The sequence below is a fragment of the Nansenia antarctica genome, assembly GCF_963989245.1.
Source record: "Nansenia antarctica genome assembly, chromosome: 8".
In the NCBI taxonomy this organism is placed as follows: Eukaryota; Metazoa; Chordata; class Actinopteri; order Argentiniformes; family Microstomatidae; genus Nansenia; species Nansenia antarctica.
This window is the reverse complement of record NC_137678.1, coordinates 2,392,493-2,409,606: the sequence shown is the minus strand read 5'-3', so window position 1 is coordinate 2,409,606 and position 17,114 is coordinate 2,392,493. Positions and strand designations below refer to the sequence as shown.

Sequence of the window (17,114 nt, the reverse complement as noted above, 5' to 3'; positions counted from 1 at the left end):
TAACCAGAACAATCAGCGTTCATACCAGTGTAACCAGAACCATCAGTGTTCATACCAGTGTCACCAGAACCATCAGGGTTCATACCAGTGTCACCAGAACCATCAGCGTTCATACCAGTGTAACCAGAACCATCAGCGTTCATACCAGTGTAACCAGAACCATCAGGGTTCATACCAGTGTCACCAGAACCATCAGTGTTCATACCAGTGTAACCAGAACCATCAGGGTTCATACCAGTGTAACCAGAACCATCAGTGTTCATACCAGTGTAACCAGAACCATCAGGGTTCATACCAGTGTCACCAGAACCATCAGTGTTCATACCAGTGTAACCAGAACCATCAGGGTTCATACCAGTGTCACCAGAACCATCAGCGTTCATACCAGTGTAACCAGAACCATCAGGGTTCATACCAGTGTCAGCAGAACCATCAGGGTTCATACCAGTGTAACCAGAACCATCAGGGTTCATACCAGTGTAACCAGAACCATCAGGGTTCATACCAGTGTAACCAGAACCATCAGGGTTCATACCAGTGTAACCAGAACCGTGTCATCAATGCTGGATGATGAAGGGGCGGGATAAACAAAAATGTTGTACATATTTCCTTATTTCATGAAAATAGAATAGTATTGTGATCCCATCACTTCCCACTGGTCGCTTATGTCGCGCTTTTATTTTGAAGTCGCGAAAACGAAACCGGAAGTCTTATTGTCGGAAGTTGCAGCTTATTGTTGTTTAGAGAACAGAGCGACACCAAAATACAACTATTCGATGCAATCAAAATGGACAAACAGGTCATTCAGTATTCGAAAGACACTGGGTTGATAGACAATATTGAACACCCCCATCCCCCAATTTTGTTTAATTCTTTCATTTTTTCCAAGTTTTCCCTGTCAAATATACAAATATACCGTCCAAACACAGTCCGGTAGGGGGCTGTAATGCGCCTCAAGTTGGTCGCAAACCGCCATTCAAACTGAAAAGAAGAAGAAGAACAACAACAACAACAACCTTTCGAAGGTGCTGTGAGAATCGACACACATTAAAGGTAAACACTGAGCGCTCTGGTAATATAGGTTCTTTGTAGGTTATTGGTTCGCTTTGTATTTCCCTCTCTTTGAGCAAGAGTCGCAACACTTAATAACATTGTGAGTGTTTGACACTCAGCTGTCTAGCCAGGCTAGCTATCTGGGCTACCATGTGTAACACACACACCTCTCTCTCTGTCTGTCTGTCTGTCTCTCTCTCTCTGTCTCTCTCTCTCTCTCTCTCTCTCTGCCTGTCTCTCTCTCTCTCTCTCTCTCTCTCTCTCTCTCTCTCTCTCTCTCTCTCTCTCTCTCTCTCTCTCTCTCTCTCTCTCTCTCTCTCTCTCTCCCTCTCTCTCCCTATCTGTCAGTAAGAGCAGCAGGAGTGTGTGAGTGAGAGTCAGAGCCCAATATTTAATCTAGATCAGAATGATCCCAGGATCAGATAGGCAGATGTTAAATAACATTGAGGAAATCACACAGCTCGATCTGATCCTGGATAGCAAACAAACATCTGGGCCATTGTGATCCAGACACCGTGGCTATGATGAGCGGAATGATCAGATTTAATCAAACAAACAGAGGCGGGGTTCAACTTCAGGACGCTGTTATGAAGCTATTAAATGATAGGCCTTTATATTGTGACAAGCTCCTCTTGTGAAACAGAGGTCAAACTGAAGTATTAGCCTATCATCTGCAGCCATGGGGAGGAGTTCCCTACCCTGAATGTTCTGGGAATAGCTGGCAGCAGTTTGTGTCGGACTCTGTGAAGGAAGTCTAATCTGGATCAGAATGATCCTGACTCTTGTTTGCTATTCAGGATCAGATCTTATCTGGCTGATTTTGAGTTGTATAGGGAAGATCAGCCAGCTTGATCTGATCCTGGATCAGCTACATTGTGACGCCACTTTTCACAGCTCTATTCACTCAGTTTGTCAAATGGACTAAATGCAACTTAAATCCTAATTAAATGTACTTAAATTCCAGGCTCTGGGGGCAACAAAACGTGAGCCGCTGACTTGAAAGGCTGTGTAGCCAGTCACTACCCTCCTGGCTCACTGACACACTTTGTTTACAACTCCTTTCAAGCCACAAGGGGGCGCCACAGTATGGAGATTCTGTTGGTGCAGGCGCTGACTCTGAGACAGCTGGGAAGACTCAGCACGCGCCAGTTGCTAGCTCCTGGACACGGACCCCACTGGACCAAATGGTCGTGCCCCAGGATGATATACACCCGCCAGATCCAGGGGTCCACCGCCGCCCTCACCCTCGGCCCCCCTCACAAGCTCCCCCCGCGGTGGGCTTCTGGGAAGAGCTGGTCGGTCCAGCAGGTGAGGTTCAAAAGCAGCAAGAAGAAAGGAGGCGCAAAGGCAATGCAGAAGGAGGAGGAGGAGGAGGAGGAGCGGGACCCTGAAGACAGCGACTACGAGGAGGAACCAGAGGATGACCCGAGTGTCGCCAAGGACTACAAGGACTTAGAGAAGCATGTGCAGTCCTACCGCTACGATGTCATCATGAAGGCCGGGCTGGATATAGCACGCAAGTGAGTGGTAACAGGATGTGAGTGGTAACAGGAAGTGAGTGGTAACAGGAAGTGAGTGGTAACAGGATGATGAAGTGAGTGGTAACAGGATGATTACAGGATGGTAACAGGATGATGACAGGATGGTAACAGGATGATGAAGTGAGTGGTAACAGGAAGTGAGTGGTAACAGGATGATGACAGGATGGTAACAGGATGGTAACAGGATGATGACAGGATGGTAACAGGATGATGACTGTACGTTCTGAACAGTAAGCACTTGAGATCATATGCAGGGGTGCACATAACTTTTTGGGGCCAGTGCTCAGAGGAGCACCTAGGGATGCTGCTTGGTGCTCCCCGAGCTCGCGAGTCACGACCCGTCCCACAGGATGGATAAAAAAGGGATACATGGATAACTTATATTAGCAAAACGACATTTATTCATAAATAAAGATGAATGAACAAATGATTGTGTGCAAAACAAAAGAAACAAATGCAAAATCAAATGACTGCTCTTTAAGCATGAAAGTCTGTCAGACTCCTTTAAACACAATGAAATCAACTGACATCTCTTTAAGCACTAACTGAATGTCTGTTCTTTAAACACAATGAAATCAACTGACATCTCTTTAAGCACTGCTCTGTTCTGTAAACACTGAAATCAACTTTTCAATTTTTTCAACTTTTCAATGCTTAATCATCATCATCACTGCTCTCTTGACTGCTGTAAGTTATCACTGTCCTCAATTTCAACCATGGTAGAGGATGTTGTAGGCTATCACTTTAAATAGCTCATTATTTTGATTGTGCAACAAAGTCTTTTTTTTTTCTAATAGAATTCCCAACCATATTCCCTGGGTCAGGGAACTAGGTGCGATAATGAAGCTGTAAAACAAACGTCTGAACGTTTGAAAGCTTCAGAGAAAAGAAACATGAAGTTCCTTGGTGTTGTTTTTCCTTTTAGCGAAGAGTCGTTCGGGACTGAATTGTCACGTGTCGGCGTGATAACCGTGATAACCGTGCGATACGCGATACGCGATACTTTCCGAATGTTTTCGTGAGGGGAGTCGCCGTGGTCGTTGTGATGGCGTTACGGGGCTTGCAGTGATGCAGCAGTCAGCAGTCAGCAGGTGGATTTTGAGGAAGTAAATTCCTCTCCCAGCGCTCCCAGCTGTTGGTGCGCAAGAGCGCGTTCATGCCGCTGATCTTCCGCGCAGCATGCATTTTGGCGACGCATGCGCACTGGCGCACCAGTTATGTGCACCCCTGATCATATGAGATTATGTACAGGGTTCCCCCGCTGGACTTAAAAAGCCTTAAAGTCTAAAATCCAGCAGTCCGATTAATAAGGCCTAAGAAGGTCTTACATTCCAGTTATTCGGTCTATAAATGAGGTGCTAGGTCTTAAAAATTAGATCCTGCAAGGAAATCAGTCTGACCACATATATTTACGCGGAAATTAATGAAGCTGGAACCCAAAAAATGCCAATTCGCTTCCTTTTTTGTCTGTATGGCAGTGAAATCCCTAATTTCATCACCTCGAGGATGACAAAAAGCTATCATATGGTGTCGCGAATAGGTCAAAAATTCTATTCAAAGAGGTAAAAAAAAAAAGGATCTAAAAAGGTCTTAATTTCACTTGTTGAAACTTGTAGGAACCCTGTATATATCAAACCAAGAGTTTGCCAGTATGTAGGCACAGCTAGTGTTAAAAACCTTCCCTTTTCCCCGTTTCCTTCTATGGCAGCAAAGTGGAGGACGCGTTCTACGGGAACAAGCTGAAGCTAAACGGACAGAAGCTTGTCAAGAAAAGTAAATCGGTGAGTTTTTGTTGTTTTTTTTGTTGTGAATTTCACAGAGACATGTATACAACAGGACATAACAACAACTAGGATCCGTAATAGAAAACTAGTTTTGCACTTCCTTATGCAGTACATTGTCCATTAACAATAACAGAGAATGTTCTTTCTTCAACCAAACTAACAAACAAAAAACATTACATATCAGAAATAAACAGAAAGGAAAATGACACAACAAATCAAGTCATCATACATATGGGGATTAGGGCTGCACGATTTTGGGGAAAAATCTAACTGCAATTATTCTGACAGATATTGCGATTGCGATTTAATTTGCGATTACATTTTTTTTAAAGAGGTTTTTGTAAAGTGCGGCCATATCTCCGGCTAGGAAGGTAGCATCAACGTGCAGTTTGTTTGTACGTCTTCAGGGGACTTGGGAGCACAAATTGGCTCCCGTCTCTAGCAGCCCCACAGCCCGAGTTACGAGTGAAAGAACTACATGAAACTTACGTTAGGTAGCTTTAAAGTCAAGCTTCAGTTTAAGATTCACTGTGTAATAGATTTAAAAGGGCAGGTACTTTCAAAAATACTTGGCATTGGATGAATCTGTCTATCATGGGCTAATTTCAGAGAGCATTACCACATGATACCATCAAACTGTTAACTGCTCTAATTCTAATGCAAGGATGATAACTTAAAATATATTATATTAACATATGTATTTAATGGGTTTTTTAAACAGCTGTGATTTTGTTTCTCTCAACAAGTGTCCAAATGTTTAACAATTCCAATATGAAAAGAAAATAGGATATTTCTACAAACAAGGTTATTCAATTATGGCTCAGGAGCAGCATCTAAATATTGCACATACTGCAATCAAGTTAAATAAAGTGATAATAAAAATGTAAAGAATGTAAAGAATAATAGGTCCTTTCTGTAAACATTGAAATAGATAAATCAGGAAAGTATACCGTTTGCAGGCAACTCTTCAACTCAAAGTCGTAATGTATGAAGTGCACGGTGAGACTGAGATACGGCTCGGTCGTCCTGCCCGACAGATCGGTTGTTGTTCCATAGTACTCGACATTTTTCAGCTCCGTCTCAAGTATCTTCCGACATTCCGCATACGTTTCTGGGATGGCCACATGACTAAAGTACGTGCGGGAGGGAACCGCATATCTTTTATCCAGCGTTTGGATGAGTTTTTTTTAAACCGGCGAGGTAGTGCGTGATGGAATTGGTTATTTCACGGTGCCTTCGTGAGCCCTTTTAATACGGCGTAACAGCCGCAAACGACTCTAAAACACTAGGTTGCTTAACGTTAGACTGGGCTACGGGACTTTCACTTAACTCTCCGTTTCTGACCGTACACTCGTCATAGAGCTGCCTGTGATACTTTTTCAAGTGCTGATACAGGTTTGTGGTGTTGCCTCTGGATGTAGCGATTGCTCCACGACAGGTTGTGCGCAACACCTGCCTTTGTTGCACATCTGTCGTCCTAAACCCGAAATACTTCCATACAACAGAAGTGCTGTTTTTGAAGCGATTTATCCACACCATTAATGTTGCTAGCTACTGAAACGTATTCACAGATTCACACGTGGGCGTTTCACGTGCAGTGTTGTTGTTGTTGTTGTTGGGCGTGTGCGTTCATTGACGTTGAATCCGACATGCTGTATAACGTATCCCAAATCGCAGGCTTTGCGATTTGCTAATCGCATCATCTCAAATCGCGATTTCAATTTAAAAATCGATTAATCGTGGAGCCCTAGTGGGGATCACCCCCCATCAGAGACAACATCCCAGTCTTACAGTCCTAGACACAGCGGCAGCACAAACACCGACACAGCAAATATTATTGTGACCCGTACAGTGTTGGGTTACAGTGTAACAATGTGTGCGTCGAGACAGAGCATATATGAGATATATATGGGCGTATCAGTTGATGAATAGCATGTGATTGCTGCGTTGTAACGATGCTATTTTTGTTCAGGTAAAAGTGGGGGACACCTTGGACCTGGTGCTGTCAGAGAACAGAGACACAGACACTGTGACCCTGATGAGAGTCGTCCTCAGGAAGGTCCTGGGGGAATCCAAGGACGGAGAGAAGTCCAAAGTTGCTTTACGGCGCTGGAAAAACCTAGAGGTCCCCAAGCAGGACGAAGTCAAGCAATGAGCTTTTCAATGAACAATACTGACTAGAACCATGTCTGAATGTCCATCCACCTGTAGGACTAAAATGGCTCCTACAGGATGAAGAATGCAACACCAAACTGCATTAAATGTCCTGTGTGTCATTATGTCATACAAGATGTTTGTTCCTATATGGAGTTTAATTGTACAGCCCTGAAGATCGTGTGGTTATATTAGAAGATGCTCGCTCAAGTTTCTAACCATGAAAAACGATCTGTTATCATAGATTTCCATAGACATAGTACAATTCTGGGGTATTCCAAACAAATTCCCAACTGTTCACACTTGCAGGAAAATCCATGACATGACTGACAGGATTCTGTATTGATGCCGTTTGAAATAAACTAGGTAAGGATCTGTTTATTGTATACAACGCTTTATCAGTTTGTCACTGCCCTTCTGTTTGAATGAGGACTCGGTTCTTTCCACAGGCTCTTCTGTTTATTGATCTTAAACGTGTAATCTGGATCAGACTTAATCCAGAAAGCAAGCTCACATACACGTTGTTGCTACGCTGGCTATAAGGAAGCTTTCTATATTCTTTGCTAACTGAGAACCCTCACCAACACAAAAGGTAACTTGTAGATGCTGGTAAAGTGCTGCCTCTGGCTGCGCTGTGCTCACAGCCAGTAAAACATACCTTGTAGTTTTGGATTGCACCTTTTTTACAAGTCTAATAACACATCCAAAGTTTAATTTAGGAATCTCAGCTCAACATTCTGAGTGATGCCTTCAGGCAAGTATAGTATGAATTTGAAATAGTAGCCAAACGAATAATTCCAAGTCATTCATTATCAACAGTATTTAGACCCCCTGTATTTGCTACAATATCACAGAAAATGTACACACTCAGTCACTCTATCCTCATTTGTTTTCATCTGGGCTCAAGTGGTAATGGAAAGATCACACCATCTATTACAGAATTGAATTGGTAATGAAACCCTGAGACTAGTGAATCCACTTCTATCCATTTACATTGACATTTTTGGCATTTAGCAGACGCCTTATTCCAAAGCGACTTACAATCAATACATTTGACTAAGCAAGTGAATCATCAATCCACCAATCGTAGCAGGAAGAGTAATCTCTGTGATAGTAGGAAAATCTTCTTCTATCACCTTCTTCTAAACCAAGACTTTTCTTCTTTTTTTTTAAATATACGTATATATATATATATATAGACACTGGAGAAACAGAGAAACAGTACACAGGGGGCAATAGAAGTTTTAGGGGACACGGTAAAGGGGGAAAAGCGGGTGTCTTCAGGAGACGCAGTGCTGGGGGGTAGTAGATGTCTCAGGAGGAGCAGTTAAGGTGTAACCTGAAAAGGTGGGTCTTCAGTCTCCGACGGAAGATGGGTAGTGACTCTGCAGTTCTGACAGCCGTGGGAAGCTCATTCCACCAGCGGGGAGCCAGTGTTATCCACAATAGCTCTTGATATAGCAGACACAAACATATGTTATGCTCAACATAAGACGTGGGTGATAATGAACAAAAAAAGGGTGTTTAATGAGTGTAATAAAATAGTCTCGTATCTGTGTCAAGAACATTCAGTTCATGATAGTCGGATGACAGCATCCACTTCTGAATGCATTCTTAGTAGTTGTGTCGTTGAATCAGTCTTTTAATCAGTCTTTGCTCCCAGAACAGAATACAGCATACACAGAAGTATCTCTAGCTCTTTGTTCTGGCCAGAGGTATAGCCCCCCCCCCCCCTCCCCATGGGGCCACCACAGGTGAGTGAATATGATATGGCAGAGGTGTAGTCTCTAGGTAAGTGAATGTGATATGGCTGGCTATGTGTTCTGGGTGTTTCGTGTGGCAACCACAGGTAAGTGAATGTGATACGGCCGGCTATGTGTTGTGTGTGTTTCGCGGGGCGGGGGTGTGGTGTGTCTCTGGGCGTTGGCAGGGTAGTGTTTTTTTTTTTTTACTCCAGGCACGTGTCAGCGCAGCTAGGAGAGGTATGGGGACTGGGGTGGTCCAGTAGGGAGCAGGTCTGGACCAGGAGATCAGTCACCACCATAGGCTGCAGTCATGGAGTGGATCAGGGTCCTGCTAGGAGTTTGCGTGGCGTTGACATGTCCTGTTCCTGGATCAGCTCAGAACTCCTCCAGGTAAAATGAACGTTTCTGAATTGAATTGAAGAAATACAAAATGCTTATCGGTATCTCATTTCTACCAGCTCTGGAAAATGTAATCATCTGTTGAAAAGTCGATTGTATTCTGTATTCTGCGATTTGTTGTCAAATAGTAGTTATAAGAGCAAATTGCTTTCTTTACGTTTTTCGGAATCAATACATTTGACTAAGCAAGTGAATCATCAATCCACCAGTCGTAGCAGGAAGAGTAATCTAGCTCAGGCCCGAGGCCATTGGCAGTCTCAGTTATAGAAGGAAAATCTTGTTCTATCTCCTTCTTCTAAACCTAGACTTTTCTTTTTCTTTTTTTTTAATATAGACACTGGAGAAACAGAGAAACAGTACAAGGGGGGAAATATAAGTTTTAGGGGACACAGTAAAGGGGAAAAGCGGGTGTCTCAGGTCAGGAGACGCAGTGCTGGGGGGTAGTAGATGTCTCAGGAGGAGCAGTTAAGGTGTAACCTGAAGAGATTGGTCTTCAGTCTCCGACGGAAGATGGGTAGTGAGATGGGTAGTCAAGCAAAATGCTTATCGGTATCTCATTTCCACCAGCTCTGGAAAATGTAATCATCTGTTGAAAAAACTACTGTATTCTGTATTCTCTGATTTGTTGTCAAATAGTAGTTATAAGAGCAAATTGCTTTCTTTCTGTTTTTCGGATCGGTTTAGCGAGCATGACAGATGATGTGGGAGTATGTTGTACTGGTGGTCTCTCCTCTCTGTGATCTTTCTTTTCTTTAGTATTACATTGTGGATACTGATGTTTGTTACTTATTTATTTTGTGTTGTTTCAATATTAAGAACGAAAAACTATTAGTACTGTTGATACTGAAATGTATGAATTAATTAACTGGATTATATAATCTAAGTATAATTGTTCTCACTTGAGAGTGAGGGATAGAGGTAAGACAGGATAAGCTTAGGCTTCATCCTACTCCCTTTCCAACATTGATAGGCCTGTACTCTTCGTATTAGTTTTATTATTTTAAATCATGTTCGAAATGAAAGATTCATTCATTCATTCATTTCTGGCAGTAGGAGACCCATGTATGTGATTTTAGCCCCTCGTGCTCTGAGTGTGGGGACCCCCACCACGCTGGCCGTCACTATCCTGACTGAGGCGCCGGCCAGGGTCACAGCCCAGCTGACGCAGGCCGCCACCAGCCTGGCCCAGGCGGAGAGAACCTTCCCAGGAGGTGACGGACGTCCTCTCTCATTTCTCTGATCGTTCATGAGACTGACAAATCATTATTTGGGGACTCAGAAATCTACTTTTTGTGTGAAGTAGTCGATTCATCTCTCTTTCACTGTGTAGAGTATCGATATTGCGTCGATAAGGGTGCAAGAAAGGACAGTGCTTGTGATCAACTTTATAAATAAACTTTTTTTTTATTTTTTTTTTTTTTAAAAGGTTCGACAGGAGTTTTGACTATTTCTCCTGTGAGTATTTGAGTATCTAATTGCAATTTGATTGTCGTTATCAACTAGGCTAATACAGCGTAATTACTCTCTGTATAAGCTCTACCTGATATATATTTCTCCTCAATACGCATATGTTTCTTCCTTTCTTAGATTCCTGACGTCTTTTTAAGCCAAAGCCGTCCTTACACACTAACGGTCAGGGGATTCCAGGGAGAAACACTCATGTTCACCAACAGGACCACCCTAAACCTTAACACACAGAGGTTCCACACCGTCATCCAGACCGATAAACCCAACTACAGACCAGGAGAGACGGTCCACATGAGAGTCCTGTCTCTCCGTCACGATGCCAAGCCACAGCACGGCAGGGTGGATATCTCTATATGGGTGGGTCAAAACATCCTGTGTAAAACCAAATAGAGTGAGAGGAATAGATTGCCCAGCCAGCATTGTGTTGTGTAGAGTTTGACTGATGGCCTTGTGTTGTCTACTCTTGTGTGAGAACAATCTCACTACATACATACATACATACATACATACATACATACATGCATACATACATACATACATACATACATACATACATACATACATACATACATACATACATACAAGCATACCTACCTGTACTTTAGCCACTTTACTCTAGTATACTGAGCCAACTACCACTATTGCACTATTGTCATTGTTCATATTGTATTCCACCGCTGTACATTGTACCACACATTTCAAAGCTTTTATCTAGTATTTTTGTATATATAGTTATTTTTTTATCTTGTCGTATCATATTGTTATTTATTGTTTTTGTTTGCTATGCACCGTGGATGAGAGGGAAACGCAATTTCAGCCCTCTGTATGTCGGATTGGATTGACAATAAAGCTGACTTTGACTTTGACTTTGACTTTGACTTTGACTTTGAGGATCCCAAAGGAAGTGTCCGTCAGAGGTGGTCGTCCCTGGACAGCCTTCTGGGCGTTGTGGCCAGAGAATTCCAGCTGTCTCGAACCCCGCCCCCGGGCACGTGGATGATCAGGGCTACAGTGAATGTAAGCATAAACTGCTGCTTTTTCTGTGACTGTGCATTGTCATTTAAGCAATATCACAGGAGAGGGAGTGCTGTTATACTGAATATCAGCACGGCTGTGATTCGGTCGTAGGTACGAGGCCGCAGTGTGATATTGCTTTTATACAACAGTTCTACAGCGCCATTTATTAGTTAACAGTAATAACAGATTATGATTTGTTTGTTTATTTAATCATTTATTTTGGCACCGTCCACAAAAAATAGTTCCGCAACTGGACTGTTGCCTAGTAACCTGAACACAAACATCTGCAGGCTAGCTACTTTGTATTAACAGTCATTTCGGAGTGATACCTATAGTTAAAAGTCCCAGTGCTGTTATACTGTATATCAGCACTCATGGAATGCCTCTTGTCCAATCATATTACTTGGTCGGAACTAACTGTTGTATAATATACTGTATAATGACCCCTTGATTTAGATGGTAGTGATTTAATTGGCACAATGATGGTTTTTAATTCAGTTTAATTTATTCATCTGTGTGGATAGTTTCACTTCATTGTCTTCGTTGACATTTGTTTTGCTGTTAGTGCTTCACAGGAAGTCATGTGTTAGGAGAATGTAACTGTATCACTTCACGTCTGTTCCTCTGTAGGAGATGACCACGGAAAAACAGTTTGTTGTGGATAACCATGGTAAGATGTCTCAATAAATACACACCCAATGTCTGCATATACAGTATTATTGTATATATGGGTTTTTAACGTCTTAGTTCACCCAAATTATAAAATCACATATTTGGTTTCTTACCCTGAAAGTAGTCTATTCGGTTGTTAAGTCGTAACGTGTTTCCGGGTCCAACGTTGGCTGAGGCGCTCTCTTCGAAATGCCGCAGTAATAATAATAATTCATTATATTTGTATAGCGCTTTTCCGAGGCTCAAAGACGCTGACAATATGGGAAAAACGGGAAAGTGCTGTGTCCCTTGTTGTATGAATAGATCTGAGTCTAAAAAACGATTAAACTGTCATTCTACCGCTGTAGTACACTGGTACTCTGGTGCTTTAGTACACTGGTGCTCTGGTGCGGGGAATTGGTTTAGACCCGGAAATTGCTAAACGTCACGCGTGACGTCAGACTTAACAACCGAATGGACAAAGACAGACTTCTCTCCTATGGACAAGGACAGACTTCTGTATGGACAAGGACAGACTTCTGTATGGACAAGGACAGACTTCTGTATGGACAAGGACAGACTTCTCTATGGACAAGGACAGACGTCTCTATGGACAAGGACAGACTTCTCTCCAAACGTTGGTTCTGTCGCTAACCGCTAACTGATTAAAGCACTCTTCACGTTGCAGAGCCGCCCCGCTTCAGAGTGTTGGTGAGGACGCCTCCGCAGATGTTTGTGGGGGACGACGTGTCAGGGACTGTGACCGCCCAGTGAGTCTCACGGCATTTTAACATGTGACAGCAGCTGGTGGAAGCAGGAACAAGTCGGCAAACCAATCAAAATGTTCAGACTTTTATTCTGAAAAATGTACGTTTAGAATCAATGACACACTCGCTAGTCAAGCCAAAACATGGCAATGCAGTGGATTCGGTGAGTAATCCCCACTACTCTACACTAACTAGGTAGTAGTGAGGATTACTCACCGAATCCACTGCATTGTCATGTTTTGGCTTGACTAGCGGGTGTGTCATTGATTCTAAACGTACATTTTTCAGAATAAAAGTCTGAACATTTTGATTGGTTGCCGACTTGTTCCTGCTTCCACCAGCTGCTGTCACACATATACTATATCGTCCTACTTGTATTGAATGTTATTGAGTTCTTAACATGTGATGAAGCTCTCAAAGAGGTTCTAGTCGATTCTTGATGTTTCTGAGCTCGATGAAAATGTTTACTCTCCATGAAAATGCGTTCCTGTCATTCCTACGTTTATTTTGTGTATTAGAACCATCGACAGAACGTCATACATGTGTGTATTACTCATTTCCAGGCGGTCAGATGGACGACCAGTGCAGGGAACTCTCTCTGTCACAGTCACACTTGTGTCTCCTTCCTACAACGCTGGCCGTCCGTTCACCCTGAACACGACTGAGGAGGTGAGGCCGACATGTTCTGGTTCAGATCAGATTCAACCTTTTGGTCAGTACAACGAAATAATTGTTTTGCTCTAGGCACAGAGGTCAGCCATAGTCAGCGCACCTGGAGCAATTAGGGGTTAAGTGCCCTGCTCAAGGGCCCAACGGCAGTGGTAGGCACCTCAGATATGATGCCAGCAACCCTCCAGTCACCAGCTCACATCCGGCTCCCTCCTGAGGCGGGAATGGAACCAGAAACCTTCCGATTGCTAGCCGGCCTCTCTAACCTCTAGGCTACCTGCCTCTCTAACCTCTAGGCTACCTGCCTCTCTAACCTCTAGACTACCTGTCTCTCTAACCTCTAGACTACCTGCCTCTCTAACCTCTAGGCTACCTGCCTCTCTAACCTCTAGACTACCTGCCTCTCTAACCTCTAGACTACCTGCCTCTCTAACCTCTAGACTACCTGCCTCTCTAACCTCTAGGCGACCTGCCTCTCTAACCTCTAGACTACCTGCCTCTCTAACCTCTAGGCTACCTGCCTCTCTAACCTCTAGGCTACCTGCCTCTCTAACCTCTAGACGACCTGCCTCTCTGACCTCTAGGCTACCTGCCTCTCTAACCTCTAGACTACCTGCCTCTCTAACCTCTAGACTACCTGCCTCTCTAACCTCTAGACTACCTGCCTCAATAACCTCTAGACTCGTTGCCTCTCTAACCTCTAGACTACCTGCTTCTCTAACCTCTAGACTACCTGTCTCTCTAACCTCTAGACTACCTCTCTAACCTCTAGACTACCTGCCTCTCTAACCTCTAGACTACCTGACCTCTCTAACCTCTAGACTACCTGCCTCTCTAACCTCTAGGCTACCTGCCTCTCTAACCTCTAGACTACCTGCCTCTCTAACCTCTAGACTACCTGCCTCTCTAACCTCTAGACTAACTGCCTCTCTAACCTCTAGACTACCTGTCTCTCTAACCTCTAGGCTACCTGCCTCTCTAACCTCTAGGCCACCTGCCTCTCTAACCTCTAGACCAGGGGTGGGCAATTAATTTTCACAATGGGCCACATGAGAAACCGGGACTATTGTTGAGGGCCGGACCAGTAGACAAACTTATAACATCATGTACAGAAGATGTGTATCATATTACAATCACACAGTCACCCTTATTAAACTGTTTAATCATATCTGATTCCCTTTGCAAGCCATTAAATCAATAACATTATTATCAAACGTACATTCTGTTAAATGTAATTACGTCACACACATGCAGAGACATGTCAGATACAGCCCAGCCTTGAACACATGACTCTACATACATGAGACTGTTTGACTTCTCTGGGTGTTCAAATTATTATAAATCAGATGCTCTCATACTGTATTTTCGTTATTAGCTAGTTATTATTGTAATGTTTACCTATTTTACTGTATCTGACATTGCTACTGCATATTCACCATCTAGCAGACACACTGAGAGCACAAAATATATGATAACAAACCATAACCAGCTCAGAAATTACTCTGTGTGTGGGGAAATATACCATAATCTTTCCTAATGAGTGACAACAGATAAAGATGAATCTAAATGCATATTTTACTGCTTGGTCAGTCAGCGTGATTGACAGGAGAGATGATCAGAGGAGCAGAGTTTTTATCACCATCATTCAGGCCAGGGCCGAATAATGGATAGAGTTTCTCAGTGAAGGTACAGCCAGTGAAAGAGTAGATCAGAGACCTGGCCTCCACATCATAAAAGGAGACCTGGCCCTCCTCATAATCCACAAACACCCCCACCTTCTGGGGCTTCTCTCTCAGGGACAGGGGGACAACAGGGCCAGCGAGTGCCCTGTACTCATTTCCATTCCTTAACTTTACAGTCCAGTATCCTTTCACAGGGCTCAGTGTGATCTGCCCCTTCCTGTTGATGGACTCTCTGGCCACTCCTACATTCCAATTAGTCTTCTCCTTCACCTCCACTTCATAGTAAAACCTCCCTGAGGAGAAACCCTCCTTTCCCAAGACAAAGACACAATAGGAAAACCTCTCTGCGTTATCAGGGACATTCTTTCTTGTGTCTCCCAGTCTAACTTGTTTCCCATCCTCAGACAGAATGAGATTGGGTTGTGCTGTATCAGGGTCCAGAGTTACGTCCACTGCATACTGCTGAATCATCTTCAGCTCAACATCACACAACTTCTTCACTTCGCTCGTAAGTGTCTCCTCCAGCTGAGACACAGCTCTCCTCACAGTCCCCACGTAGAGATCACTGTGAACCCTGACCTCAGACCAGTCCTTGGTGTGTGGAGGGGTGGACAGGGAAGGGAAGCTCTGGAGGAGGTGGAGGTGGTCCTCAGTGTGTGAGAGCTGCTCCAGCTCAGTGCTTCTCCTCTGTAGCTCAGTGATTTCCTGCTCCAGCTCTTTAATCAGCCCTTCAGCCCACCTCTCTGCTGCTTTCTGCTTCTCCTCGATCACGTCAAGGAGCTCAGCCTGGCTTCTCTTCATGGAGTCCACCAGAGCAGTGAAGACCTGTACGCTGTCTGCTTTCTCTCTCTGTGCATCTTTCTTACTAAGATCTACTGAGTGTTTGATCTCTGAAACCTTCTGCAGTCGCTCCTGGATCATCTGCTGAACATCTGCCTCTGTCTTCCCCAGCTGAGCCTTCCTCTCTCCATACTCCTCCTCTATGGGGACGGTGTCATGGGTCTTGTGGTCTGTCTCAGTGCAGAACTGACACACACACATTTCATCACTCCTACAGAACAGCTCCAGGGGTCTGTCGTGCTTCTTACACATCCTGTCTTCCAGGTTCTCCACAGCGTCGATCAGCTTGTGTCTCTTTAAGGCTGCGACTCTCTGATGAGGCTCCAGGTGAGTCTCACAGTAAGAGGTCTGACACACCAGGCAGGACTTCAGAGCCTTGAGCTTCGTCCCAGTGCAGACATCACAGGACACTTGTCCAGGTTCGACAGGGGACTCATCTTCAGCCCTGACTCTCATTGTCTTGAATTTCTGTACGACCTCTCTAAACGTTGTGTTGACGCGAAGCTCAGGTCTTCTATAGAACGTTTCCTTACACAACGGACACAGACACAATTCACTGGTGTCCCAGTATCCTCTGATACAGGCCATGCAGAAGTTGTGTCCACATGGAGTAGAGACCGGGTCAGTGAACACATCCAGACAGATGGAACACAGGAACTGCTCCTCAGACAGGAGACTGCTGGAGGAAGCCATATCTAGAGAGACCAAAGGTGACACCATAAAGCATTTCCTGGAATCAATCAGATCTCGATAGTTTCAGCTATGGAGCTGTCAAGACTGTCTTATGAGATTATACAGCGACCAATGATGATAACATTATTCTACATCACATAGGAACTAGTCCTTCAACCAAATCAATACGTTTTACATGCTGAACTGTCTATAAACCAAACTGGTAGAGACTACACAATAGTTTATCTTGACATGTCTCTCAACTCACCTGTCTGTGATTCTGTGAGAGTGTGATAGATGTCTCTGTCCTTTATACTGTATGTGTGATAGATGTCTCTGTCCTTTCTACTGTATGTGTGATAAATGCCTGTTTGAGGACGATATCTAACAAGTTTGAGAGAGTCTGACCTTGTCCACGATACACTTTACGTCTCTACACAGTTTAGTTTCATTTCAGCTGCCTGACGTTGAGATGCTCCTCCCCTCCCAGTACAGCTCTCCTCCCTGGAACAGAGTTAACCCTTTACAGGCTGCTCTGTTTCTAACATGTGCTTTTACAGACACACTCTTCTTACCTGTCATTAAGAATCATCAATCATCATATTGTTCCCAGTCAGTATAAACTGTAATCACAATAATATTTGTGATCAGGGGCCTCATTTATAGAAAGTAC

General features: G+C 43.8%; 2 protein-coding genes across 3 annotated transcripts; one reads left to right on the top strand and one right to left on the bottom strand.

Moving 5' to 3' along the window:
• Positions 1–991: 991 nt before the first annotated feature.
• Positions 992–6,900, top strand: mtres1 (mitochondrial transcription rescue factor 1). 2 transcript variants are annotated; one of them, XM_080537909.1, is made up of 4 exons: positions 992–1,053; positions 2,120–2,573; positions 4,303–4,375; positions 6,351–6,900. In XM_080537909.1, the coding sequence occupies exons 2-4, from the start codon at positions 2,140–2,142 to the stop codon at positions 6,531–6,533; spliced, it is 690 nt and encodes a 229-aa protein (XP_080394035.1). In that variant the 5' UTR covers positions 992–1,053; positions 2,120–2,139; the 3' UTR covers positions 6,534–6,900. The 2 variants fall into 2 exon arrangements, with proteins under 2 accessions (XP_080394035.1, XP_080394034.1); XM_080537908.1 differs by having other exon boundaries at positions 994–1,053; positions 2,018–2,573.
• A 7,933-nt stretch (positions 6,901–14,833) lies between these two features.
• LOC308163726 (E3 ubiquitin-protein ligase TRIM21-like) lies at positions 14,834–16,462 on the bottom strand (the record flags this gene model as incomplete). The annotated part of the gene is made up of 1 exon (XM_080537915.1): positions 14,834–16,462. The coding sequence occupies one exon, from the start codon at positions 16,460–16,462 to the stop codon at positions 14,834–14,836; it is 1,629 nt and encodes a 542-aa protein (XP_080394041.1).
• Between the last annotated feature and the right edge of the window lie 652 nt (positions 16,463–17,114).

Bases quoted from the DNA above. Each gene is read 5' to 3' on its own strand.
- mtres1 (XM_080537909.1), top strand. From the start codon at position 2,140: ATGGAGATTCTGTTGGTGCAGGCGCTGACTCTGAGACAGCTGGGAAGA. The intron at 2,574-4,302 runs GTGAGTGGTAAC...CTTCTATGGCAG, and splicing joins GGGCTGGATATAGCACGCAA to CAAAGTGGAGGACGCGTTCT. The intron at 4,376-6,350 runs GTGAGTTTTTGT...ATTTTTGTTCAG, and splicing joins TTGTCAAGAAAAGTAAATCG to GTAAAAGTGGGGGACACCTT.